Source organism: Phocoena phocoena, chromosome 11 (genome assembly GCF_963924675.1).
Source record: "Phocoena phocoena chromosome 11, mPhoPho1.1, whole genome shotgun sequence".
Lineage (NCBI taxonomy): Eukaryota > Metazoa > Chordata > Mammalia > Artiodactyla > Phocoenidae > Phocoena > Phocoena phocoena.
The window spans coordinates 36,675,092-36,703,078 of NC_089229.1; the positions used below are offsets into that span (position 1 = coordinate 36,675,092).

Consider the following 27,987-nt stretch of genomic DNA (forward strand, 5'->3'; position numbering starts at 1 on the left):
AACATTTAGAGAAGAGCTAACACCTATCCTTCTCAAACTCTTCCAAAATATAGCAAAGGGAGGAACACTCCCAAACTCATTCTATGAGGCCACCATCACCCTGATACCAAAACCAGACAAGGATGTCACAAAGAAAGAAAACTACAGGCCAATATCACTGATGAACATAGATGCAAAAATCCTCAACAAAACACTAGCAAAGAGAATCCAACAGCACATTAAAAGGATCATACACCATGATCATGTGGGGTTTATTCCAGGAATGCAAGGATTCTTCAATATATGCAAATCAATCAACGTGATACACCATATTAAAAAACTGAAGGAGAAAAACCATATGATCATCTAAATAGATGCAGAGAAAGGTTTCGACAAAATTCAACACCCATTTATGATAAAAACCCTGCAGAAAGTAGGCATAGAGGGAACTTTCCTACACATAATAAAGGCCATATATGACAAACACACAGCCAACATAGTCCTCAATAGTGAAAAACTGAAAGCATTTCCACTAAGATCAGGAACAAGACAAGGTTGCCCATTCTCACCACTCTTATTCAACATAGTTCTGGAAGTTTTAGCCACAGCAATCAGAGAAGAAAAGGAAATAAAAGGAATCCAAATCGGAAAAGAAGAAGTAAAGCTGTCACTGTTTGCAGATGACATGTTATGATACATAGAGTATCCTAAAGATGCTACCAGAAAACTACTAGAGCTAATCAATGAATTTGGTAAAGTAGCAGGATACAAAATTAATGCACAGAAATCTCCGGCATTCCTATACACTAAGGATGAAAAATCTGAAAGTGAAATTAAGAAAACACTCCCATTTACCATTGCAACAAAAAGAATAAAATATCTAGGAATAAACCTACCTAAGGAGACAAAAGACCTGTATGCAGAAAATTATAAGACACTGATGAAAGAAATTAAAGATGATACAAATAGATGGAGAGATATACCATGTTCTTGGATTGGACGAATCAACATTGTGAAAATGACTCTACTACCCAAAGCAATCTACAGATTCAATGCAATCCCTATGAAACTACCACTGGCATTTTTCACAGAACTAGAACCAAAAATTTCAAAATTTCTATGGAAACACAAAAGACCCCGAATAGCCTAAGCAATCTTGAGAATGAAAAACGGAGCTGGAGGAATCAGGCTCCCTGACTTCAGACTATACTACAAAGCTACAGTAATCAAGACAGTATGGTACTGGCACAAAAACAGAAATATAGATCAATGGAACAGGATAGAAAGCCCAGAGATAAACCCACGCACATATGGTCACCTTATCTTTGATAAAGGACGCAGGAATGTACAGTGGAGAAAGGACAGCCTCTTCAATAAGTGGTGCTGGGAAAAATGGACAGGTCCATGTAAATGTATGAGTTTAGAACACTCCCTAACACCATACACAAAAATAAGCTCAAAATGGATTAAAGACCTAAATGTAAGGCCAGAAACTATCAAACTCCTAGAGGAAAACATAGGCAGAACTCTCTATGACATAAATCACAGCAAGATCGTTTTTGACACACCTCCTAGAGAAATGGAAATAAAAACAAAAATAAACAAATGGGAGCTAATGAAACTTACAAGCTTTTGCACAGCAAAGGAAACCATAAACAAGACCAAAAGACAACCCTCAGAATGGGAGAAAATATTTGCAAATGAAGCAACTGACAAAGGATTTATCTCCAAAATTTATAAGCAGCTCATGCAGCTCAGTAACAGAAAAACAAACAACCCAATCCAAAAATGGGCAGAAGACCTAAATAGACATTTCTCCAAAGAAGATATACAGACTGCCAACAAACACATGAAAGAATGCTCAACATTATTAATCATTAGAGAAATGCAAATCAAAACTACAATGAGATATCATCTCACACCAGTCAGAATGGCCATCATCAAAAAAATCTAGAAACAATAAATGCTGGAGAGCATGTGGAGAAAAGGGAACCCTCTTGCACTGCAGGTGGGAACGTGAATTGGTACAGCCACTATGGAGAACAGTATGGAGGTTCCTTAAAAAACTACAAATAGAACTACCATATGACCCAGCAATCCCACTACTGGGCATATACCCTGAGAAAACGATAATTCAAAAAGAGTCATGTAGCAAAATGTTCACTGCAGCTCTATCTACAATAGTCAGGACATGGAAGCAACCTAAGTGTCCATCATTGGATGAATGGATAAAGAAGATGTGGCACATATATACAATTGAATATTACTCAGCCACAAAAAGAAATGTAATTGAGTTATTTGTAGTGAGATGGATGGACCCAGAGACTGTCATACAGAGTGAAGTAAGTCAGAAAGAGAAGGACAAATACCGTATGCTAACACATATATATGGAATCTAAGAAAAAGAAAAAAGTCATGAGACCCTAGGGGTAAGACGGGAATAAAGACACAGACCTACTAGAGAATGGACTTGAGGATATGGGGAGGGGGAAGGGTAAGCTGGGACCAAGTGAGAGCGTGGCATGGACATATATACACTACCAAACGTAAAATAGATAGCTAGTGGGAAGCAGCCGCATAGCAAAGGGAGATCAGCTAGGTGCTTTGTGACCACCTAGAGGGGTAGGATAGGGAAGGAGGGAGGGAGATGCAAGAGGGAGGAGATATGGGAACATATGTATATGTATAACTGATTTACTTTGTTATAAAGCAGAAACTAACACAGCATTGTAAAGCAATTATACTCCAATAAAGATGTAAAAAAGAAGCTAATTATGTAGTACAGGGAATAAAAGCAAAAAAGGAGAAATTAAAATAGGATAGAATTATTAAAGTCATGTCAATTAATAAAATCTTAATCCTAATAAACAAAATAGCTGATATCTGCATAAAAAGACAGCTTATAGAAAAAGTGGGAGATGCCACATTTATCTTACGAGTACCTATATTTACCGAACCTTAACACAAAATAAAGGCCTTGAAGGATAGTGCTGCTCCTTCAGACAAAAGGTGAGCACTTTTATGTGAGCTGGGACACTCAGAGACACCTCAGCCTAACCATATTCCACAGAAGGAAAACAGCATCAGGTCACTTTACTCGACTGTGAACAAGTTATAGAGCACAAAACTGAAGAGAGGGAGGCAGGGATTAGGGAACTGTCTTAACCCAAAGGACACATTTACCGATCCCCAAACTGTCTCAGTATCTGCCAAATCAATGTCCCTACCCAGCTGCTAAACTCAAACTAACCAAGCTTTTCCATATTTAAGGAGCACTGTTCTTAAACCCAGGTGAGGGCTAGAACTAGTGCTTGGCCTCTATTCTGTACCCTGGAAGAACTAGCATTTGTGTACTCCCTGAGGAGCATCTTCCCCTACTCACCCCTATTTATGCCCACACAGTCTGCCTATAATTTTGTCTCATGTTCTCATTTAGATTCTAGTCCTCTCATAAAACTGGTATCATTCAGAATGCTAATGCACTGGGTTATAGCCCTGATTTTAAATTTCAGTTTAAATTTTTAAATTTAAATTTAAAATTTTTAAATTTAAATTTTAAATTTCGGTTTAAAATTTAACCGAATCTCCCCAGAGGCCAAATCCTATCCCTCTACCCCAGATCTGAGTTTTAAGAGTGTGAATCTAAGCCAGAATGACTGGGCTAAAATTCTAACTCCTTCACTTATTAACTGTGTGATCTTAGACAGGTTACTTAAACCTCTCTATAATTTAGTTTTCTCATCTGAGAATGAACACGATGATAACAGTACAGTCAGCCTTCCATATCCCTGGGTTCCGCACCTACAGAATTCAACCAACTGTGGACTGAAACTATTTGGAAAATAAATTCCAGAAAGTTCTAAAAGGCAAAACTTGAATTTGCTGTGCTCCAGGCAACTATATACATAGCATATGCATTGTGTTAGGTATAAGTAATCTAGAGATGATTTAAAGTACACAGGAGGATATGAGTAGGTTATATACAAATACTATGCCACTTTATGTAAGGAACTTGAGCATCCATGAATTTTGGTATCCACAAGGGTCCTGGAACCAATCCCCTATGGATACCAAGAAATGACTGTATTACTTTACAGAGTATTATGAGGAATAAAGTAATTAATAAAAGTATTATATTTGAAATAGTTTTTCACTCATAGTAAATGCTCATCATTTTTTTTTTTTAAGTAGAACTCTTTCATTTTCACTGTCCAAACGTCAGTCAATATACTGGGAGAGCCAGAGAAAGCCCTTGTCATAGTATTTATTAACCATCATGTGTAGTTTTACATCTGATCAGAAACTCCTGCTGCGTGTGCTCCAATTTTCCAATAAGACCCTTTGATAATAGATGTCAGCTCATTTCTGACTGGAGTTTGCCTTTTGAATACCAGCGTCAGCAGCTAGCTATGCTTCTCTTACATTAGTTCTCCTAGCCTTGGTCCCACGATTTCAGGTTTCCCCACTGTTCCACTGCTAGGGTCCCAGTGAATCTCATGGTTCAAAAATCACAGGCCTTAACAATTTCTGCTTTTGGTCATGTTATTGTTCTGCTCAAAATTCTCATTTCCAAAATGGACTTTCCATATGAGGTCCTTTTGAACTGACTCCTGCTTTTCTTTTCCACCTCATATCACACTTCTGTACTTTATATGAATCAGGTTATCACCTAGAATATTCATCCATCTCCAATGAGTGCCCTGCCATGCCTTAACCCACCTTGCTCCTAATACTTGGAATGCTCCTCTCCATTTTTTTTTTTTTTTTTTTTTTGTGGTACGCGGGCCTCTCACTGTTGTGGCCTCTCCCGTTGTGGAGCACAGGCTCCGGATGTGCAGGCTCAGCGGCCATGGCTCACGGGCCCAGCCGCTCCGCGGCATGTGGAATCTTCCCGGACCGGGGCACGAACCCGCGTCCCCTGCATCGGCAGGTGGACTCTCACCACTGCGCCACCAGGGAAGCCCTCTCCACATTTTTGTCTACCTAAATCCTACCCCACAAAGCTCAATTCAAAAGTTACTATCTTCACAAAGCTCTTCCTGATTTCCTAACAGGAAATAATTTTTACCTTCTGGCTGGAATAGCTCTTTTAACACTTATAGTCTCTTTTTTTCTTACCTCTAAGAAATCACTTATAAATCGTATATATTCATATATATAAAATTTGTTATTCTTTGTTGTTGCAATTATTGTTGGCTTGTTGTATATTCATAGTGCCTAACAGTTACAGTCTCAAGGTAAAAGTTTCACCAAAAGAGAAGCATTCAGAACAAGACCTTAGATCTACCTATACTAGATAGGATACCACAAAAGAGCTTAGAACATAGGTCTTTAAATAAGATAGAAATCTTTTTCTCTTGTCATAGTACAGAGAGAGGCAGGCAGTATAGGGCATGTTACCCAGAGACCCATATGGGTCAGGCTGCTCTGACCTCCTTGAAGAGTTAGCTACCAACTTTAGTATTAGGCGATTGTTATTCCTTAGCCAGTGGGAAGAGTGGGAAAAAAAAAAAATAGGGGGGCAAGCAGTTCCCTTTTAAACAAATTGCACACAGGGCTTCCCTGGTGGCACAGTGGTTGAGAGTCTGCCTGCCGATGCAGGGGACACGGGTTCGTGCCCCGGTCCGGGAAGATCCCACATGCCGCAGAGCGGCTGGGCCTGTGAGCCATGGCCGCTGAGCCTGCGCGTCCGGAGCCTGTGCTCCGCAACGGGAGAGGCCACAACAGTGAGAGGCCCGCATACCGCAAAAAAATAAAAATCAAAAAGTAAATAAATGAATTGCACACATTATCTGACTCACATTCTACTGGCTTAAATTTTCTCACATGGAAGACAGGGGCTCTAGCTGTGTGTCTGGGTGATGTTTGCTCTACTAAAACTAAGAGGAGTTATATTATTAAAAGAAAGAAGAGGACAATGGATATGATTACATTCTGTTACATGTAAATACTGTTATATTACCCACACTCCTTATCACTCTCCCCCTTCCAGGGACCTATTCAGGCATTAATATTACACATGTGTATACACACACACACACACACACACACACACACACACACACACAGAGGCAGACAGTGCTAAATGCCTACCAATATCCAGTTTCTCCTTCTTCGTTACCCACAGAATCTTGATTTCATTTGGAGCTGCAATGTGCCCATCTAGGAGGTAACATTTCCCAGGCTTCTAGAGATGGCCCATGGAGGAGAGGAAGTTGTTGGGTAGAATTTCCAGGGAAGTTCTTTAAAGGATGCTGTCTCACATGGGAAAAGTTCTTCCATCTTCATATTTCTTTCCATTTGAACTACAATGGCTGGAGCAGCAGCAGCCATTATGTAACCATAGTGAAAGGCCAATAAAACTGCAGAGACCTTGGCCCTCACACCCTTGAACCATATGAACCAATGTCAGCTACTACCTTACAGATTTTCTGGAAAATAAGAGAAAAATAAATCCTATGTGATTATGCTACAACAGTTCCATTTCCATGTATTTAGATGTCTGTATTTATAAAACTTCCCCAAAATATGATCACTCATATATAAAGCCATCTCAAATTATTAAGCACGTTCAAAACTTTGCCCTGAAACTTGGTCCTTCCTTAGTTTTTCCCATCATCTAAGCTGTACCATCACCTACCCAGTTGTTTGGAACAGAAATCTGATAATAGTCCTTGACAATCCTTCTCCTTTATCTCTACTCCTCTACATAATTTTAAATGTTTCGATCTACTCTATTTCTACTACAGCTGCTCTAACTTTAGTCCTTATCCTTGCGGTCTCAACTTACAAGAGTCTGTCCTATGGGACTCCTCTCTGTGTTTGCCTAAGTGCAAGTTTTATCATCTGTAACCCACTCCTTGCAGGGCTTTGAAACCAAAGCTCAAGTTTGCCATGGTACACAAATACCCTTAATAGCTTCAGCATTTCCATCATCTTTGTGGACTCCTACCTTCTCCTGTATATTGACCTGATAAGTACTATGTATCTTTCCAGTATTTCAATGCTTTTAAGAAATGAGATTTAATTACATTCAGTATTTTTAGTTGAATGGGGTGAGGGGCAGGCAGGATACCTAGCCAGCCAGATTTGGTGATTTACCTTTTTTTTTTTTTTTTTAAGTTCTGAGCTTACATTTGGTAGATTTTAATCAGTAGAAATTCCAAAGGCCAGAATTTGGGAAGTATTCCCCCACAAAGATTTGAATTTGCTTCGGCATGGGACTGACGGAAGACTGCCTTGTCTCATTCAAGGTCATGGCTTAGTATGAGCTTTTCAGGTCCAGCTCCCCCACCATGTAGGGGCCCAACGTTAGTCTCTAGATCCCAATGGGATCAGCATTTGCCTCAAGACAATACCATCTGCTATCTTACGGCTCACAGTTCCCTGCTCTAGTTTCAACTCCTCTTCCTCTCTCTTCCCCTTCTCTCCTTTTAATTTTTTGGTTTTGATTTTTCTTGATCCATGGAGATTTCCCTTATTTTTGTAGAGTCAGCAATGCTTAAAAAAATACATGTTCTAATTTAGCCAGGGTCTAGCTGAACTATAGCAGGAGAGGTCCTCAGAAAAATCATACACGGCTGGAAATGGAAGTAAAGCACATGCTCTTTTGAAAAAAGAAACCACACTTTATTCTTCTACATCCTCCAAACTTCTAGCATTAAAAGATGAAAGCAAACAAAGAGATTTGTTTAATAAAATACATATTATATGAGATAGAAAATACTGTTAAGTCTTTACTGAAAAGACAGCAATTGTGTGCACTGCTGCAATGATGAGATTAATTCACTGCTATTTACTCGACTAAGAAATTAGTCATACCTTTCTGTAGCTACAATACATGGTGTAATGCTGATAATAACTAGCTAATACTATCTTAGGAGTTTTTAACAGTATATACTGAATATCCAAAAGATCTCAAAATATAAGATACACTTATTTTTAAGCAGTATGTTACAATTTCAAATAACATGCTCAAAGTATTTTCCTTCAACATCCAGATACCTTTCCAGGTGAAGTACCTCTAAATTTAAAGCAATGAAACCAATTGTTAATTCTAAAAGACATTGAAGATGACTATATAAGAATCTAGCCTCCTCCCTTAAAATTCCTACTGGTGACATATTGAGAAACAATTTACAGTAAGAAAGGTATCATATCCCCTTAACAAATTTCTACTTGATACAGAAATGGCAGGATCAGATTGAAAGATGCCGCTACAAGATGATCTACAGCCCTCCTCTGGTTAAAAAAACAAAAGGAGATGGAGAGCTCTAGGGAGGATCACCTTAATTCCCCAGTAAAACATTAAGGCTGGGGTAAACATGAAGGTAGGCCATAGGCTTTCAAGGGTTACACCACTCATATTCGACTCTGCAGATCTGCAGTATTTGGAGGCACTAATGATATTAGCAGACTCCCTGACATTGGGCTGGGAAGAGGTAGGGAGAGACCAAGCACAAGTCTCTGCCCAGACAAGGGCTGCTTCTAGAAGGAGCTCCTATTAAGGCCACTCAATAAGCTCTATGAAACCATCTGATCTGACTTTCTAGGACCCCAACTCTTTCTCTACTCGTGCTACACTCCTAGGCCTCAGATATGATCATATAAACATACAGGAAAAGAAAATTACCATTCATTCTTTGGACTGGGCCTGAATGACTCAGTTTCAGCACTAACATCAATTTATGACAGAATACATAGCAGGTTGATACATTAGGCTGAAAAAACACATACAGATGATAAAGTCCAGAGGCAGAAAAAAAGCGCTGCTTCTGTCTTGTGTTCACTTTTAACAGAAAAAAAAAAAAATTCCTAGGAAACTCTCTAGTATATATGCTCCTCATTGATAAGAACTGTGTCTCATATCCTTTCCTAAATAAATGGAATTACCATAACTAATTTAGATTGAGAGTCACGTATTTCTGAGGCTATAGCAGGGCTCAATCTTCCTAATAACTGATGCTTGAACAAAATCATAGCTCAGTTAGCAAGGAAGAAGAGAGATGTGGATCTGGATAGGTAACCAGTAGTGCCTCCTCGGCATGTTTCTACCTTTATGGGAAAAACAACCGAAAGAAGTTCTCTCTCAAACTTCAGGGGAAAGAAATAATATCAATATTTCAAATTAATTATGATAATGATGATCAATATTAAGACAAAACACTGAAACAAGTCAAGCTTGGGAAAACATATATATTCTATAAAGCACTGCATTAAATAATACTGTTTCTGGTATTTCGTGTTCTCCTAGGAACTACTGGCTTATAATGTATAAATATTTAAAGCAGTTTTTAAAACATATGGTAGAACTTTGGTATTCATAATTGCTCAGAGAGTTTTGAGGTATTTTTGAAAATTAACATTCATGACAGACCACCTCTATGGTCTACCACAGCATACTGGGTAAACATATTCATGTAAAACACATATTGTTTACATAGTACACATCATCATAAAAAGTTGCAGTGTACATACCAGACTTTTCTACTGTACTATGTTGGACTATTAATAACTCAAATTTACATCCCAAAGGGCAACACTGCCCCAATCCAAACTTAAAAACAGCTGTGCAAACAAACTGAGGGTTAGAGGCAGGTGTGTAAGATATGAAGGGAGAGACACATGCCATACTTGATTATTCAGAAATACAGCTCCATGGAACCTAGTCCTAGACATATGACAGGAAATACTCTAACCTTGTCCATGCGAACACCTTGTCCTGTAAGTTACTTATTTTAATATAATGATCAAACTGTACAGTGGTGGATCTCTATTTTAGCAAGGAATACTAGGACTATATAGCATATGCCGTATATACAAAATAAGACCACATCCATATTCCATCTTTGCAAACAGTCACTGCTAAACAGACAAGAACAAACTGTTTGCGTTGTCTGCCTTCACACACACACAGACATCACTGCTCATCAGTAAAGTTAAGCTATCAAAATTCTAGTGGTGCTCATAATAATTACCTTGGACATTTTTTTCTTGTTCTACATTTTCCCCCTTGATTTTGTCTAGTTTCTAAACCTTAACTTTATTGTGCATTTATGCCCTCTATGTTTGGTTTCCCCAGGTTTTCACTCTGAGCTCTATGCTTCAAGGACTTTTGCGGGGGTGGTTAATTACTTTGCACTCTAGACTCTGATATACCCTTGTGGACCCTTCTGGGTTTAGCCTTTGGTTTGGATATGCAAACGAGCCCATGAGCAGAGTCCACCTAAGTCTCTGCATGGGAGAGGTTAAAATAACTACAAATAACCTTGAATATATTTCTACAGAGCATCTTCTAAAATTCTGTCTTCTTAGGAACCATAACAAACACTTGTTTTCAACGATGCTGTTCATCAGAATTACCTATAGTGCTTCTTAAAAATACTTATATTCAAATCCCACCCTTAGAGATTATACATTAGAAGGTCAGAAGTGGGTCCCAGGCATCTAGACACCGAAACTGTCATATATGATCCAACTGGGCAGCCAGAGTTGAGAAACACTGTTATAAAAATTGCAGGAGATGGTTCATATCTTCTCTCCTTTTATTATAGCCAAGATAAGGCAAGAAAAATGGAAACAGGGGTGTGGGAAAGAGAGAAGGGAGTGATTTTTGCCACCTGGTTTTTGAGATGAGAAAATGTGGCAGTCCAAAGCTAGGCAAAACTGCAACATGAACCAAGGTTGCTTTTGTTATTCCTATCACTTATTTTTCTCCTATCTCTTGGCTTTCCAACTCTTTCCTTCCAAAGTATTTGAAGGTATTCACATTGCATACATCTTCACCTAATTCATCATATCACTGAGTCCTGTTTCTTCCTGCTTACTCTTTGCTTTTCTGATAAGCAAGGTTCCCAACCCTCTGTTCTTTTCAGGTATTTATGAAGAAATCAAATAACATTAAGGTATTACTATTAGCTTTAACCACTTAAGCTTAGTATTGTTTACCTGATAATCTCAATGATTCTCAATGGTTAAGATATTTTTGACAGGAAGGCCTTTCCATGAATTAACTCTGCCTGTAAGAAGGGAAAATGAGAGTTTGTGGCTGCCAGTCACTGTCATTAACAAACCTTTCCAACACTTTTTCTTGCCTGAGTCCTGGGCCCAAAGTCATCCTATCGATGCAGTGAACAAGGTAACTGCCACTCAATTATCTATTCAACACACATTGTACAAACATTGATCAACATGAACCATGTTTAAGGCAATGTGCTTAGTTCTGAAGATACAAAAGTGAATAAAAACTAGTGTCTACACTCTACTCATAAATCTATCAAATCTTTCCATGGCAGAAACGAAGTGGGAGAGGCTGAAGATGTGGATGCACTAACCCTTCTTCTTCCTTCAGATTGTGCAGAGGCCTCTCTATTGAACATGCCTTATTCAAAGATATTTCTCATTTCAGTCTGAACACCTGGTCAATAAATTCTTCTAAATAATTTAATGCAATAGTGTGTTAGAAAAGTTAACTAAAGTGGTCTCATAACCCAAAGGTCTCTCTCTAATCTTTTTACTTAGCTCTAAAAACATATATCTTCCCTTATGTCTGTTTACACTTTATTAAAACACATTATAAATAAGTATAATTAAGAATATTAAACAACTATTTGACTAGGGAAAAAAAAGGTACCTAAAGACTGACAGAAAACGGACAGGCACAGGAGCAACTGGTCACTCTCTTAATTTTTTTCCTACCCTGGCAAGTAGCTTCTGCCAACCCCCTTAAAGAACAGAACTGAAGAACCAGACATCAGATGAAAAATGTACCAATGACATATCCTGGCTGTCACAAAATAACGACAGCCACTTAAACTGAATTTCTTTACATACTCAACAAAAACCAGACAGAGAATAGATAAAATTACTCATAAGCCACATGTACACTACGCATTTTGATTTAAATGTAAGTGAAGAAATAAACATCTCAAGCCAGCAGAACCAGCTCTGGAGATCACTCCAGAAGGAGAGTCAGATGTAGAAAAATGTGCGTGACAGAGAACAGAGCGCGCTGCCAAAAGAGAGGATCCCACTCATGGTGTAAAGTACAGAGATTAGGTCTGAGACCTGACGATACTGAGCAATGGCTGCAAGGGTCCAGCCCGACCAGAGATGGCAGACTTAAGATGTATCACCTAAAGAGGAGAGGGAGGCCCTTTGGAAGGGGAAGGCATTTGGGGGGGGCATGATGATAAAGTGAAAGAAGGAAGCGGGCAACTGAAATTAAAGATCTTACACTGTAAGACAGTATCTCTGAATTGAAAGACACACCAAGTGGCTACACCTACCCTGAACTAAGCCAATTATTTAAAAAACCCATTTCATTGTACCTATAGAACAGGAAGCTCTTGAACTAAGAACAAAAACTTCCCTACCCAAAATTTTATGCTTGCTGATCCAGGAAAACACTTTGCATTTAATATTTTAAAAGCTGTAAAACTGTGATTGTATTCAAGTATTTTTTTTTCATTTCTTTTAGGAAAGATGCACAAAAAGGGCTAAAAACTAATGTAAATATTTGGGTATATACTTTAGAATAAATAATTTTTTAGGTTCACTTTTCTCCCCAATTTTTATCTTGAAAATTTTTTTACTCAGAGAAGAGTTGGAAATAATGGCATGACAAACATATATTCTTCATTTAAATTAAACTATTGTTAACGTTTTGCCAATTTGCTTTCTTTCTCTCACTCTGTGTATCTCTATGTATGGACAATTTTACTTCTGTGTACTTTTCCTAAAAGATACTTTTTAGAACCCTGACATAAAAAATTCAAATTCAATTAACTCTTTTCCCCAAAAACCTTTGCCAGTTTTAAGGATGACCTGTTTCACCCAGGCAATTTTCAGTAGAATCATACAATCATCGTTTTTACCTGTTGGAAATGACTAAATGACAAATAATCAAATTTTTACAGTCATCTGGGTTTTAAAATTGAGAAAAAGAGCAAGCAATACCATCTATATTCACACAACTTCCTGACCTAAAAATTCTTAGCAAGGGACACTGGATGTTGATAAACACTTCACTAAACTAAAAGAAAAGAAAACTGCTAATATTAATAGATAACCATCTAACCTGAACCTGTGGTTTTGAAGCCATGTGTCTAATAAGAGATATAACATATAAAATGGATCAAAGAGAGGAATTTCAGAAGCTGCTCTGGATGGAGGGTTGTAGGTGCTTTCAGTCCTGTCAATGTACTCTGTACTTTGCTCCTCAGGCACCTTCTCAGCCCAGGGAGCACAGTTTTCATATGATTGCACAGTTTTCTAGCTTTTTAAAATCATAGTATTTTGACCCTTCAAACTACAGTAAGAAACTTTTTGAGGGGACAAATATCAATATTCGTTACAAAATTGAGGCTTTAGAAATGAAAACAAACCTTGTCCATTCTATATTTATGACAAAATAACTTAGCTTTACTACCTTAGTAAATGTATATCTTACAAATAATTTTAAACCGAAGTTCTCTAAAAATACACCACACAAAAATTTCACATATTTGCAGTTTTCGGCATTCATTAAGACCATACTATGACTAAAAAATCTATAATAAAATACAACGCAAGTGATAGTTCATCAAATTTCATTTGATGTAACATTTCTAATATTGCAAGAATATCAGATATTATCTCAAATGTTAACTCAAAGTGACAATAATGTCAACAACAAAAAAAGGAGAGATACAAAGCAGCCATTATGCTCAAATAAATAAAATTATGGGATATGAAGAACTTGTACCTTTATGTGGGTTTTCAAACTCTTCAGATAAGAGGTGGTAGCAACAACCCACACTGCAAACTCCCTTGATTTCAGACTTGGAAGTAAATATTCGCAGAGTATTTGGAGCAAGATCACCACAAGTATGCAGACCTACCATCAAACAATCCTTAAAAAATGAGAAGAAAAAATAAATTTTGGAAATTAAAAGGAGGGTTAAAAAACATTTAAATGTTTATTAGAAGATGTAGATCTTTTTAAAATGATGAAGTTTTACCTAGAAAGTATTGTATGTCTTTTATTTTCATAACAAATAACTATTGCCTTTAAAGGCAAAATGACCGATCTTTTACCAAAACTGACATAACTTTCAGTTGATTTTCTAGTGTTTTTGGTTACTTACTCATTTGAATTTTCTCTGGTTTCTTTTACAACTAATATTTGCTTAATGACTACTCAAATTAACGCTGGATCAATACAACGTAGCCTGCATTACTAGGACAAACTTATGATTTGAGATACATTAATACCTTACTAGTCAATTTTAAAAATTCACTTCTTCACCCATACCCATCGAAACTTATAAAACATTGTCATAAAAAAAAAATTAAGTGTTGCTAAGTCGGCATTTTTACTCCAACACCAAAAGTTTACTTAGTTCATTCACTGCATCAAATATGACAAGATTAAATTCAATATAAAGTTTTTGTTCTAAATTTTATAACATGAATTTTATGTAAAAATTCTATGAAATGTTCTCCTAATTACCCAAAGTGTAATTTAGATGTATACACATACAGAATGGGTGCATAGGCATGGACTCACAGAATCTTGATCAATATACCGTTTGTTTGTTTTAACTCTTCAGTTCCTTAGTTTCCTCTTCTGTAATATGAGGCTAATAATAGTATCTCACCTCAATGGGTTATTCCAAGACTTTAATAAGTTAATACTGGTAAATGAGTTAGTACAATCTCTGGCATCCAATAAAATTCAGTAAACGTCTTCTATTCTTACATCATCATCATCATGTTATAAATTCAAAATAATAGACATTAAGTTGTAATCAAGTATATTTTTATAACTATCTTCAGAACAAATACAATTTTTTCACTTATTTTACCAAAAATGTGATTTTAGCCCATATAATGTAGACATAGACAGGGCTGAAGTGTTACCTTTCTAAAGAAAATAACTGTACCTGTAAGTTGCTTCAACCTGACAGAACATTCTGTTGCTTCAACCAACATTCTCTTCAAAGCACAATTTCTGGAGTATTGTGCAACTATTTTGCTTTTCTCAATGACTACATAGTTTGGGTAGGTTTTATTTAGACATTATAATGTTATAAACAAAAAAGGAATTCAGAGAGAAAGGGCTTATTGCTAATTAAGGGTAGATAACAGAGACATAAATCTCTCTCTTTTATCTCCCTAAAGATAACACCAAAATATTTAATCTCATTTTTCAGTGCATTCATTACACAAGGTTAGCTAAAAATACCAGCAGGTGGCAAACAAAAATATGCAATCAGCATATTATCCTAACAGTAAAATATTTAAGTATTGTATGTATGTGTTGTAGGGTGGGGAGGGGAGGAGATGGGAGGTATTGGTTAATTCTGGTTATTAAATTGCTACTTAACTAAGGACCCAAGAAATAATCTTCCAGCATATCTTTTATAAGTCAAATTCTTATAAAAGTCTGCATATAGTTTTGATCATATATTTTCCAGAAGACTTTTAAAAACATAAATATATGATAATAAGCACTAAAAATGTATACATTTTTAAGTCAGGTTAAAGTAATTGGGGCTGTTTAACCCTAACAGAAGGTTACGTTATAACTTAATTACTGATTTCATATATAGGAAAAACAATTAATGAGGATTAACCGGTTTCCCATAATTAGTGAAATACTAAAATATCTGGGAAAAAGAAAAATTCCCCATTCTAAAATGACAAAGTAACAAAACACTGGTTAGCTACCAAACAAGGATTTAAATTTATAAAGAATTCTGGTATCTTTTGTTTATTCTTTCTTTAGGGAAGAATTCTCAAAAAAATTAATAAGAGTAGAATATTATAACTTCAAAGGCTACTCTGCTTTTTTTAAAACAATGAGTTAGGCCAAATGATTTCTAAAAACTCCTCTATGATATTGTTTTCACATACAATGTTGCCTTTAAGATATATTGTCTCTGCATAACTTGACATACTTGTACTTTAGAAAAAGTTCAAATTTTTTAAGAATACACAGAAGTTGGTCTTGCTCAAGAAAATTGCAAATTTGGTTAACAAGGCTAACATTGAACATAATACTGCCCTAGGTACATCTTTACTTCAAATTTAAATAAAATGTAAGAGCTTTCTTGGATTGGAATTTTAACAACTCATAAATTGCATAACGAGAACTTAGCTGACTAGCTTTTTGTATTAGTACTTCTGTTTAATTTAGGCTTACAAATGAGTGGAGGGTACTCCCTTCTGGAAAATCATAATTGTCAGATTGTCAGATTTTGACAGCTGTGGAAATCATGAAAGCCTGAATATAATTTTATTTTCTTGGTCCTTTATATTAATGTAATCAAATAAGATACGCAGGTTAAGTAATCTACCATTAAAACTTAATTCTATGTCTTAGAGCCTTTATATATAAATGAAATTAAGGAATTAAAAAAATAAAATTACCTCCACATCTTTAATAATATCATGTAGTTCTGAATCAGCAGTGATAAAAGATGTTAAAGGTGAATATATATTGGATTCATTTGACTTTGATGTCATTTTTCTTCTCTCTTTATTTGCTTCAGACATTTTTCTCTTGGGTATATGGGATGAAGAAGTAGGTTCTATGGCATTAATAGGCAAAAGGTCCCTAAGAGAAAAGGCATTTTCAAAACACAAATTTTCTTCTCGATGTGAATAAACATGTAGGTTTTCCATTTGTTTTCTGATGTTAGAAATTACAGAGCCTGAAAAATCTTGCAGAAAGTCCGAGGTCGACATCTTTTCTTGATTTGCAGTACTGCTGTTACATACTCCCTCAATATCAGCTTTAAATTTAATTTCATCTTGCACTTTCCTTTCTTTTGTCATTTGTAATGCCAGTCTATTGACATCTAATTTTGACCGCCTACGATAGACTTTCCAATATTTCTTCAGTTTCCTGTTTCTCTCCTCAGCTCCATGAGTATTGGTATTTGAGGAATCAATTCCATAAACTTTTAAGCCATACTTCAAGGACAAAAAGGAGCTTAGGTAGCCTTTTCCAGAACCCAGGTCAATTATCTAAAGAAAACCAGAATTAATTAAAAGGATTTTAGTCAGATGGTAACAGAATGCATTCGTGATATTTTTTTAAAAAGTAAAGGAATGTATAATTTATATAACCTGTTATGCTTTTTTTAATTTTAATTTTTGATTACTATTAAAAACCAACAACTCTCATAATTTTTATTCAACATTTTAAGAGAAGTTCTAAACAGTATAATAATAAGTCAAGGAAAAGATGTAAAAGACATAAATATTGAAAGTAAAATTGTCTTCCTTCATAGATGACATGATTGTATCTGTAGAAAATTCTAAGGAATGCATACAAAAGTTAAAAGAACTAGTAAGTCAAGTTAGCAATGTGTCAAGATACAAGCTCATTAGAAATGAATAATGAACCATCAGAACATATGCATTACAGTAGTAAAGAACAATTAGAAAATAAAATTTAAAACCAACTGAATTAAAATAGCATACAAATAGAAATCTAGGAATAAATTTAACAAAGCTTATGCAAGACCTATAACTGAAAACTACAAAACATTGCATAGGAAAAATTTAAAAGAGCTAAATAAAGATATACCATGTTCATGAAATAGTTAGACTCAATATTAAGATGGCAATTCTGCCACACTGACATATAGATTCAATGCAATCCTAATCAAAATCCAAGCAGGGTTTTTAAAAGAAATTCATAAGCAGATATTACAATTTATATGAGAAGGCAAAGTACCTGGAATAACCAAAACGATTTTGAAAAGAAAAAATTTGAGGATTTACACTGATTCAGGAATCAATATAAAACTACAGTAATCAGGGCTTCCCTGGAGGCACAGTGGTTGAGAGTCCACCTGCTGATGCAGGGGACACGGGTTCATGCCCTGGTCCCGGAAAGATCCCACATGCGGCAGAGCGGCTGGGCCTGTGAGCCATGGCTGCTGAGCCTGTGCGTCCGGAGCCTGTGCTCTGCAACAGGAGAGGCCACAACAGTGAGAGGCCCGCGTACCGCAAAAAAAACAAAAAAACCCCCCAAAACTACAGTAATCAAAACAGTGTAGTGCTGGTATAAAAATAGATATATAAATCCATGGAATAAACAGAGTCCAGAAATAGACCCACAGTTGTACGGTCAACTGGTTTCTGACAAAACAACTAAAGTAATTCAAAGGAAAAGACAGTCTTTTCAACAAACAGTGTGGGTATAACTGGATGTCTGTATGGGAAAAAAAAGATTTTTGCATGTCATATGCCAAGCAGGCATATCTTTAATTCCTGCATATCTTTGTGACATTGGGAGGGAAAAAGATTTCTTATGTAGGACATAAAAAGCATAAACTACAAAGAAATAATTGAAAAATGGACTTCATTAAAATTAAAACCTTTGCCATTCAAAATACATAGTTAAAAACGGTAAGAAATATTTGCAAAACATATATCTGACTAAGGGTTTGTATCCAGAATATATAAAGAACTCTAACAACTCAATAATAAGACAAGCCACCAATTAAAAAATGGGCAGAACATTTGAACACACACTTCACAGAAGATATACAAATGACCACTATAAAAAGATGCCCAATATCACTACTCTTTTGGGAATTGCAAACTAAAATCATAATGAGATACACACAAATGTAAAATGGTACAGTCACTTTGGAAAACATCAGCAGTTTACCATACAGTTAAAGCATACACTTTTACTATACAACCTACAAATCCCACTCTGGGCTATTTACCCAAGAGAAATGCAAACATGTCCACAAAGTCTTGTATGTGAATAAATTCATAGCGGCCAAAAAAATTGGTAACCACTCAAATATCCATCAACCAATGAATTGAAAAACAAATTGTGGTATATCTATACTGTAACATACTACACCCAAAAATGAGGAACAAAGAGTCAATGCACATAAAAATATTGATGACTCTAAAAACTATGTGCTAAAGAATAGTCAAACACAAACATCTACATAGTATTTGATTCCATTTATATGATGTTCTAGAAAAGTCAAAACTACAAGCATAGCAGTAATTCCTTGAGAATGTAGGAGGAAATATCTTGCAAAAGGGTATGAGGAAACGTTTTATGGTGACAGAAATATTTTTTATTACAGTGGCTAAACAACTGCATACAATTATCAAATGCATCCAAGTGTACACCTAGAATTGGTGAATATATAAATTATACCTCAATAAAACTAAAAATGATAAAAGACATAAAATTACCAAGATTGTTTACTGTATTCTCATGTCATTTCGTAAGAAATAAATGGACAATTACAGAAATATTATCATAGGAAATCATTATCTAATCTCATTATATCTAATCTTTAATTCCTAAAATCAATTAAATCCTGACATAAATATGAGCCACTCAAGGAAAATTTCCTATATTTGAAATAATGCATATCATCAATGAAATCCTCAAAAATTTCAGTTCAAGCAAAATTGCAATTCATAGGTAAAACTCCAATAAATGATGTCCACGAAATAAGTGTCTAGCTTACAAATAATTCCCTATGCCCCCTTTTTAATGTTAATCTCTAGGCTAGGTATTATGGGAAATACAGAAGCATTATATATCTTGATCCTAAGGAACTACAATCTAACTGAAGATACCATACTCATGAATACAAGGGCTATAGAGTAGAAATTCTATTAATCAATTTCCCCATATCTGAATCTCTAGAGAAAGCAAAGCTCTCCATTCCCTTCCTTCTACAAAAACACATTCACTGATGCCAATGGCAGCTTAATGCTAGCAACCAATGGGTTGCTTGTAAGCACCAGGACATTTGTTCCCCCCAATACAGATGTTTTCTTACCAAGAGGTAACTGAGTTTGTTCCCAGATCTGCATATAATGATTCCACTTGTGAATGAGGAAAATTTTGGCTGCAAGTAACAGAATATCAAATTTCCATCACTGAGAAAAACTCACCTCACTTAAGAAATCTGGCAGTAGAGTAGTCGAACCAACCAGAGGCTCAACCACATATGGCCTTTGGGCCAATGTATTTGTAATTCCTCTGGTTGCAAGATGGCTGGGGAAAATCTAAGAATCATGTCTTCACAATATAATATCTGAAACCCTTTTCAGTAATAGGCAAAATTTCCTAGAAAAATCTATCAGCTCACTTATATCTTACTGACCCAAATTGATTTTTACCCCTCTCCAAATTGGCCTTTCAGTAATATATACAGTGTTAGCAAGAGAATGGCAAACTCTGCAATTAAAGGTTACATAAATCATACATATTTTTGCCTTCAAACTCTATTATCTGAGTAGCAAAACCTCCACAATCCTGATCTCTTACCCCTTATTCACAACGGTCTTTTCCTTCCTGGATCATCTTATAAGTTTGAAGATAGAGGAGTCTCCAGTGTAATACCTGGTGGGAGGTATCTTCCTTGTTTCTTAATTCTGCTTAGAAGACTTTCTCACAGAAATATTGCTACACATAGTGATTACATTTCTTAATATTAGTATTAGTATGGTACTATACTTCAGATAGGAGAGTTATATTTTGTTGACTGACCTGGAGATCTAACTACTGTTATAAGCTAATGACTTTCAAATTTATAACTCCAGTATGGAATTCTACCATGAACTTCATACTCATATCCAACAGTGTACCTAAACATTTCCACTTGAATGTCTTATAAGCATCTCAAATATAACACGTTCAAAACTAAGTTCTTGATAGTCTCTGTAAAACCTACCCCTCCCATAGTCTTCTCCATCATAGTTAATAGTATCTCCATACCCAGGTGGAGAACAAGACTCCTTTCTTTCTCTCATACCCTCCACCTGAATTGTGAAAAAATCCCTAGTGTTACCAAGGGTATTTCATACCAATTGCACCCTAAGTCTAGGTTATTGCAACGGCCTCCTCAATGATCTCCCTGCTCTCACCTTCCCTCCTTGAGTCTATTTTCAAGAGAGCCAAACAAAGACTGATCATACCACGCCTCTAAGTAAAATCTCTCATCACTTCCCTAAACTTATCTCCTGCTCCTAACCTCCTTTGTTACTAAGCTTTTTGCCTCAACTCTGGAAGCTCATGCTTACATATGAGCTAATTTCTGAAAAGGACCAGCTTGAATGTTTACAAAGACTATGGCGAAGAGTGATAGTAGAAAAGGAAATTTGAATGATACCCCCCAAAATGGCAATAATTTAAACACATGAATATATAGGGAAATACTCTTACCTGCTTTATTCCACAGTAATCAGCAACACTGCTGATGAGCTCTGACATTGCCTGAACTTCATGAGATTTTTTCAAATTCATAAACTCATCTGGCTTCACATTTTCATCTGAACAAAAATAAAACAAAATTAAAGTACTGCTACTAAAGAAACAAAACTTAATAAGAATCATCAGTTGATGCTCATGTTTTCTATAATTAAATATGAAAATAATACAGAGATCCTATTGCGGTGTCTATAAGATGGATCTCTATTAGTTTAGCTGCTATGAATCAAATTTGAGTTAATAAAATGAAAAGACTCATATAACATTCTTAAAAATGTTCCTTGAAATATAAAACAATTAACTACAAAAGAAAAGACTGATGACTAGACTATGATGTAGGAAAAAAATGTGGAGATCTATACCTAAGTTTTCTGTTTAATATGGTGCATAAGAAAACCTACTCATTTAGAACAAATCAGTCTATCAGGGCTCATGATATAAGGTCTAACAATAAATTAAGAAAATGTTGGAAATATATACATATATGAACAATATATTGCTTCTAAATGCCTAAAAAACATACATACACACACACAAACACACCTACCAGTTCTCTGTTTTTGATTTCCACGAAGGGCTACAAGCAACTGTTCAAAAGGAGTACATATTCCCAAGTTTTGTACAGAATAATATTTAGCAGCCAGAGCGAAGGCTTCCACACTCACCAGCTTCTGGGAAGTTTCACAAAATATTTTCGGAAAATCAGTAATATCTAAAAAATCAAGATAAAAAGAACTGTTAGCAACAAAATAAATAATCACTAGCTAATTTGTTGGAGATTTAAAAAACAAAAAACAAAAATCACCGATCTTATAACAAACTATAATATTTTCATTTTGGTGTGAATTTTGGCAATATCACTAATGCTTCCATTATATTTGTTATTTAAACTATTAGCTATTTGTAGCAGCCAGTTTTCTCTTTAATACACTATACCATTATACACTTAGATTCCAAATTAAAATTTGGCCTTTTTGTTGTGTTTTTAAAAGCCAAAGAAAAAGAAAGAAAGAAAGAAAGAAATTTAAAACCATGCTAAACTGTAATGCACTCATTAAATTTATGAATGGTCCTGGCTGATGTACAACTGTGAATTTAAAGGAGGTCAGTCCATCAAATGTCGTTACTCCCTGTGCACACTGCATGTAGAACAGCAATATTCTCAATGGTATAAATGTTATTGTAAAACAGTTCCTGCATCATATGGACCATGCAGAATTGTGTGGGCGTGTGTGTGTGTTCAACGCACTGTCAATATGACTTCTAAAACTAATCTGGTTATGATTAGGTGAAAACAGTTCACTTTCTTCCCATAGTCAGTTTCAAACCAGACATTGTCTAAGCTTCATACAGAAACTACTGATAGTCGCTGAATGCTCACTTTAGAAGAGTAAACTGCCACACTGTTTGCAACATCCAGTGTCCCTCTCTGCGTGAGGGTCATTCACCCTGTTGAACTCAGATGTGGTTACATCTCACCAAGGTGAACTATGCCATTTTCAGGCAGAAGTTTTAAAAATATCAAAAGAGTCACTACATTTTCTTTGCCCAGAACTGCAATTGTCGAGATAGAACCTGCCTCAGCCTGAGTCCCCAAGTGACGACAACAAAGGCATCACTGCTGTCAAACTACAATGAACATGTGGCATACGTGAATAGTAACTTTCACTGTTTTTAGTCACTGAGTTTTTAGGCTTATTACTGTAGCATAATCTTAACTACTCTAATGGATACACATCAGTACAGATTTGCTTTTTATTTGTTCAGTTTCATTTTCCTATAGCCATTTTTAATGCATATTAATTTATTTATGAAGGTTTAAAAAAAGGCATTCTGATATGTATTAGTAGTTCAAAGAACTCCAAAGTTACCTGTGAAATTATAAAAACCTACTTAAACACAAAAAACAATGATGCTCCCTGGCAAAAATTAAAAGAAAATTGAAGAAGGCTTGCAGAATGCTAAATAACTAAAAACTACATGTTTAAGACAGTACCTTTTGAAAGCTAATATCTACTAAGTTGATGGTAGTAATGTTTACCAAATTAATTAACTAGAAAATCAGCAGAGATGTATAACTTCCATTTCTGAATCTATTAAATAGAAATTTAAACTACAAGATCACTATAGTGCGTTTATTTAAGATACATTGTGTATTATATAAAGTTCTTTTGACATTTTACAAACTGAAGTTACTAATGCAGCCAAAAAGTAATAAAATCCACATCAAAATATTTAGGCATGATACAGAGGGGAAAACTCAGTCAACTGTTAAGTGAGCCGCTCAGGTTTAAGGGCAGTCTCAACATCCCCAAGTTCCAGGGCAGCAATTTCTTAGCATGTGATAGAATAAGAGTAGTAAATTTCAAAGTGCAGAGGGGCTATTATAGTAGTCAGTTATTGGACAATGCTGCCAACAGAAAGAAATGGGATGTTTCTGTTGGAAAAGTAAAGCTTCAAATCAATTTAACTATCCTACTGAAAGTATCTGAAAAAATTCCAATCCAAGCCAAATTAATGTTGTTAATTTGCTTTTAATTATAAGCCTCCTAGTAATTTCAGAAATTTGGAGATCTAAACTGCAAAGATATTAAATTTTTAACAATGTTTCCTTTTATAAAAAGGATAGTGTTCTGATTCAGTCCATTGGTTTATGTCACTTAAGGCTACACCAGTTTATTCAGATAGTCTAGAACTCTGTGAAAAAAATCTTTTTGAATTATGAAAATATAGCTTTTGTAACTTTGTTTTCAAATGATCCAGCCTATAACCTCCATTACTTGCGATTTTTAGAGATTCAGAGAGATGAGAGGTGTCAATGATCTTGTCTTTACTTCTATCTCTGAAACAGTATGTGAGGAAAGTTCCGTGGTGACGGTAATAGTATCCGTAGTACTCATAGTGCATTCCCAGAGACTTGCACACTGAGTTTGGGTTTGGCAACTAGCAAAATAAAAACCACAGTGTTACCCAACTTATTACTTAAATTCTTAATTAGTTATATTTTTTACACAGGGAAAGCTTCATTTTTAAATTTGATACCCATTGCACCTGCATATTCTGTGGTTTGATTGTTTTGCCAATATCTCCCTCTACTGGAAGTACTTGTTCTGCTTTATTACATGCTCTGTCTTTATTTACTCTTATTTTTTGTACACCCACAGAAGTTTCTTACAAGATAGGTTATTTGGGCATGAGGGAGCAAAGGCACCAGAGAGGCAAGGGAGAAGTTAATTCTATTAAATATGATATCAGTATATCCCTATCCTTTTTTTTTTTTTTTTTACAGCAGAGATCAATATACAAGGAAAGGTAGAAAGGTTATACATACACATGTTGGATTATGAAAATTTCAACATCGAGAAATGAATAATAATGTTTCAAAGCTAAAAATAAAATAGAAACAATCAATGAATATATAATATTGACATTTAAAATAAAAAAAATTTCAAAACTAAATGTCTGGTATTTTACTTGAATATTATCTAGCACTTTAAGGAAGACAGAGTACTGTTAGGATTCACAATTATCTCACCACTATTATTGCTGAGATTTATTGCACATATACTATGGGCCAGGCACTGTGCCAAACAGTTGACATTTAATGGAACAAACTTATAAGCTAGTTACATCGTGCTCATATCCCCACTTACAGAGGAAGAAACCAAAACTTAGAGAGGCTGCAATTTAGCCAGGTTCGCACAAACACTAAGTAGCAAGGCATGTGAACCAAGGCTGTGGGCAGACCTTGTTCTTAATTCCCACATTCGATCAACATGCCACTGCAGTGAGTAACAAATGAAATCAGGAAAGACAGCAGTTAAAAAAGCGCTAGGCAGACTGACTGTCAGAATCAGGTCTAACAAGAATTCCCTCTGGCAGAGATCAATACATGGTAATACCTTTAAGACAGTTTCAAACTCATTTATCTTCTTAATTCTTTTACTTCCCTCACTCTCCTCAACACCTCCCTCTTTACCAGAAATGATTTTAAGATTTCATGAAGTAAAAAGAGTAATTTCTACATTTAAAACAACTGATAAGTCTCTGAAAAAAAAATTAAAAGTTTTTATGATAAGATGTTGTTGTAGTTATCTATTTCTAGAAACAAAGTATCCCTACTGCTTCATGCCCAGTTGTAAGGCAATAATACCTTGCATATACCAGGTATTCAGTAAGTAGGGAATCAATGAAGGGATGAACGAAAGCAATTCCTCAATACATTTACTACTGTAGCATCACTAGATACACTGCGAGAAACAAATTCTAAGATTCTGGGGTAGTAGTTTTCACTGAGGCCACTACAGGGACGTCAACAGTACTTCTGAGCCTGTTAGAGAGCATAAAACCTCATCTCAGCCCTAATGTTTACAATCACAAGGTGAGACAAAAGTGATTTAAAACATTTAGAATGTGATATAAAATACAATTATGTGCTAAATTCTGACGTTTAACTGTGTTACAGGGGTTAGGGCAAAGGTCACTACTGTTATTATCACACACCTTAAAAATGTCCTATGGTCCAGAATTTCAAGAAGAAGTCAACAGTGCCCTCTTAATAACAATCTTCACAAGGACATAGAAATGTTATGGACTCACTTTTACATGTCCTACAGATGTCTCCAATTCAAAAAGCCCAAAACTGAACTGAAAGTTCTCAAGCTCACCAAACCTTTCCCTTTTCCTATTTACTATCCTGTTTAATAGTGTCATCAGTCACCCAGTGCTGAAGTTAAAAGTCTACATTATCTTAAATGCTCCTTGTACCTTCAATGCACATATCCAGTCACCCATTAAACCTAATGTAAAAATGTCTTTCATTTGGGACCCCCCTCCCCCCCATCACCGCCGCGGTTCAAACTCTATTAGTACCACCAGTGTTACCGCAGTAGTGATTTTTTTCCTTATCAATAGAACTCCCATAGCAGAATGCTCAGTAAGTGTTGGTTGAGCTGAATTGAACATGTTTTCTAAAATGGAAACCTACTTATATTCAATGCAGGTTTAATTATACATTTTAAGGCTTTGGCTTCTACCAACAGTTGACTTTAGGCTTCAATCTTTTATACTTGTTTAGTAGACTTCAGTCAAAAGTTAAAGCTGTCTTGCTGAACTATGAAAATTATATATAGGATATATTAAATTTTATGAATGTTTAAGTATATCCATAACCGTATAATCTATTTAAGGAAGAAACAGAATATATACTGTTGCTTTTTAAAATAAGTCAATTTATATTACTCCATTATGTGCTAGGAAACTTTGTGCATAAGCTCCAACATTATTTATGGCTGCATATGAATGTTATCTCAACATGGAAACCATGCTCTTAGAAAGAATGATATAATTAACAAAAATTGATATGCATATCCTTATTGTGCCAATATTAACATTACACTGAATGTTCCATTACACGGAACCATTTCAAAAGCATTTTCACATTAACTAAGTTTTTATAGAAATCAAATTAAATATAAAAACAGGAAAATCTAACCACACTACTACTACTCTAACAAACCCTTTTCATAGTTTAATTTGAAGGAAAATAAAAATATCATACAAAGAAACAGAAGTTTAGAAAATTGATTTGGTATATAAAAAATAAACTTGTTAAAAAATAAACAATTCTGGGATGCCTACGATGTGCAAGGTAATAACTGAACCTGATAAAGCTAATTTGTTAACAACTCATGATTCATCTACGGGATACAGTGTCTTATCACTTACAAGGCATGTGGGTCACGAATGTTCAGTGTGGATTCCAGAGGGCTCAGCAATTCCCAGTTAGAATTCTTTTGAGATGCCACGTGGGATGCGCTTACTCAGGTCTTTGCACTTGTTTTTTCCTCTGTCTGATACCATCTTCTCTCAGATAGTTTCATGGTTCTCTCTCTCACTTCCTTTAGGTCTTTAATCAAATGTCACCATCTCAGTGAAAACTTCTCTGACAACCCTATTTAAAACTGCAACCTCGCTCAACTCTCATTCCTCACTGATCCTGTATCAATGTTTTATAGCACTTATCACCATCTGACATAGTAAGTAACATGCAAGAGGACATATTTTTGTTTACTGCTGTATCCTGAGAACCTAGAATGATGCTTGTCATAGCACATACTCAATGAATGAATGGGTAAATGAATCAACAAGAACTAGGTCTGAATTCTGGTTCTCAGACTGCCTCTCCCTCTGTGGCCATGAGCAATCTATTTATCTGCTCTAAGACTTGATATCTTCATCTATTAAGTGGGGGCAAATATCTCCTTTACAGTATTTTAAGGAGTACACATATATATGCACATAGGCGTATATTTAAATATGTACATATACATATATACATGTAAGTATTTAATTACACACACACCCTCACACACACACACACCATCCTAAAACAGTGCCTAGAATATAGTAGGCAACTCCCAAAGCACAAAATCCGAATTAAGTAACTGAGTGTCCTAACACAGCACTTGGGACTTTGTTGGAAGAATGTGGGGCAGAAAATACTCAAATATTTAGGCCCAGAATAACATATAGGCTACTAGAGAAGAACTTGAAACAATGATCAATACAAACATTCAGTTTCTAAACACGGGGCCTGCTGGGAGAAAGGAAGTTTGGGCTCTGGAAGTTGGATGCAAGCCCTCCATTGTTAGAATGAAAGCATGACTAGGGACAGGTAAGCTGCAACTTGAGACACAACGTGCAAGTCCAACAGCCAGCACTGGGTTCTACAGTGTAAGTAGGTTGAAAGCAAG

At 35.6% G+C, this 27,987-nt stretch overlaps 1 protein-coding gene across 1 annotated transcript in view; it reads right to left on the reverse strand.

Annotated features, from left to right (window-relative positions):
• The window catches only part of METTL25 (methyltransferase like 25), a 99,514-nt gene that overhangs the window by 58,481 nt on the left and 13,046 nt on the right, over nt 1-27,987 (reverse strand). The window contains exons 2-5 of the mRNA XM_065887783.1: nt 21,780-21,944; nt 21,188-21,294; nt 16,393-16,992; nt 13,724-13,871 (exon numbers count right to left, since the gene is read on the reverse strand). Of these exons, the coding sequence (XP_065743855.1) occupies nt 13,724-13,871; nt 16,393-16,992; nt 21,188-21,294; nt 21,780-21,944 (1,020 nt within the window). The remainder of the gene's footprint in view (nt 1-13,723; nt 13,872-16,392; nt 16,993-21,187; nt 21,295-21,779; nt 21,945-27,987) is intronic.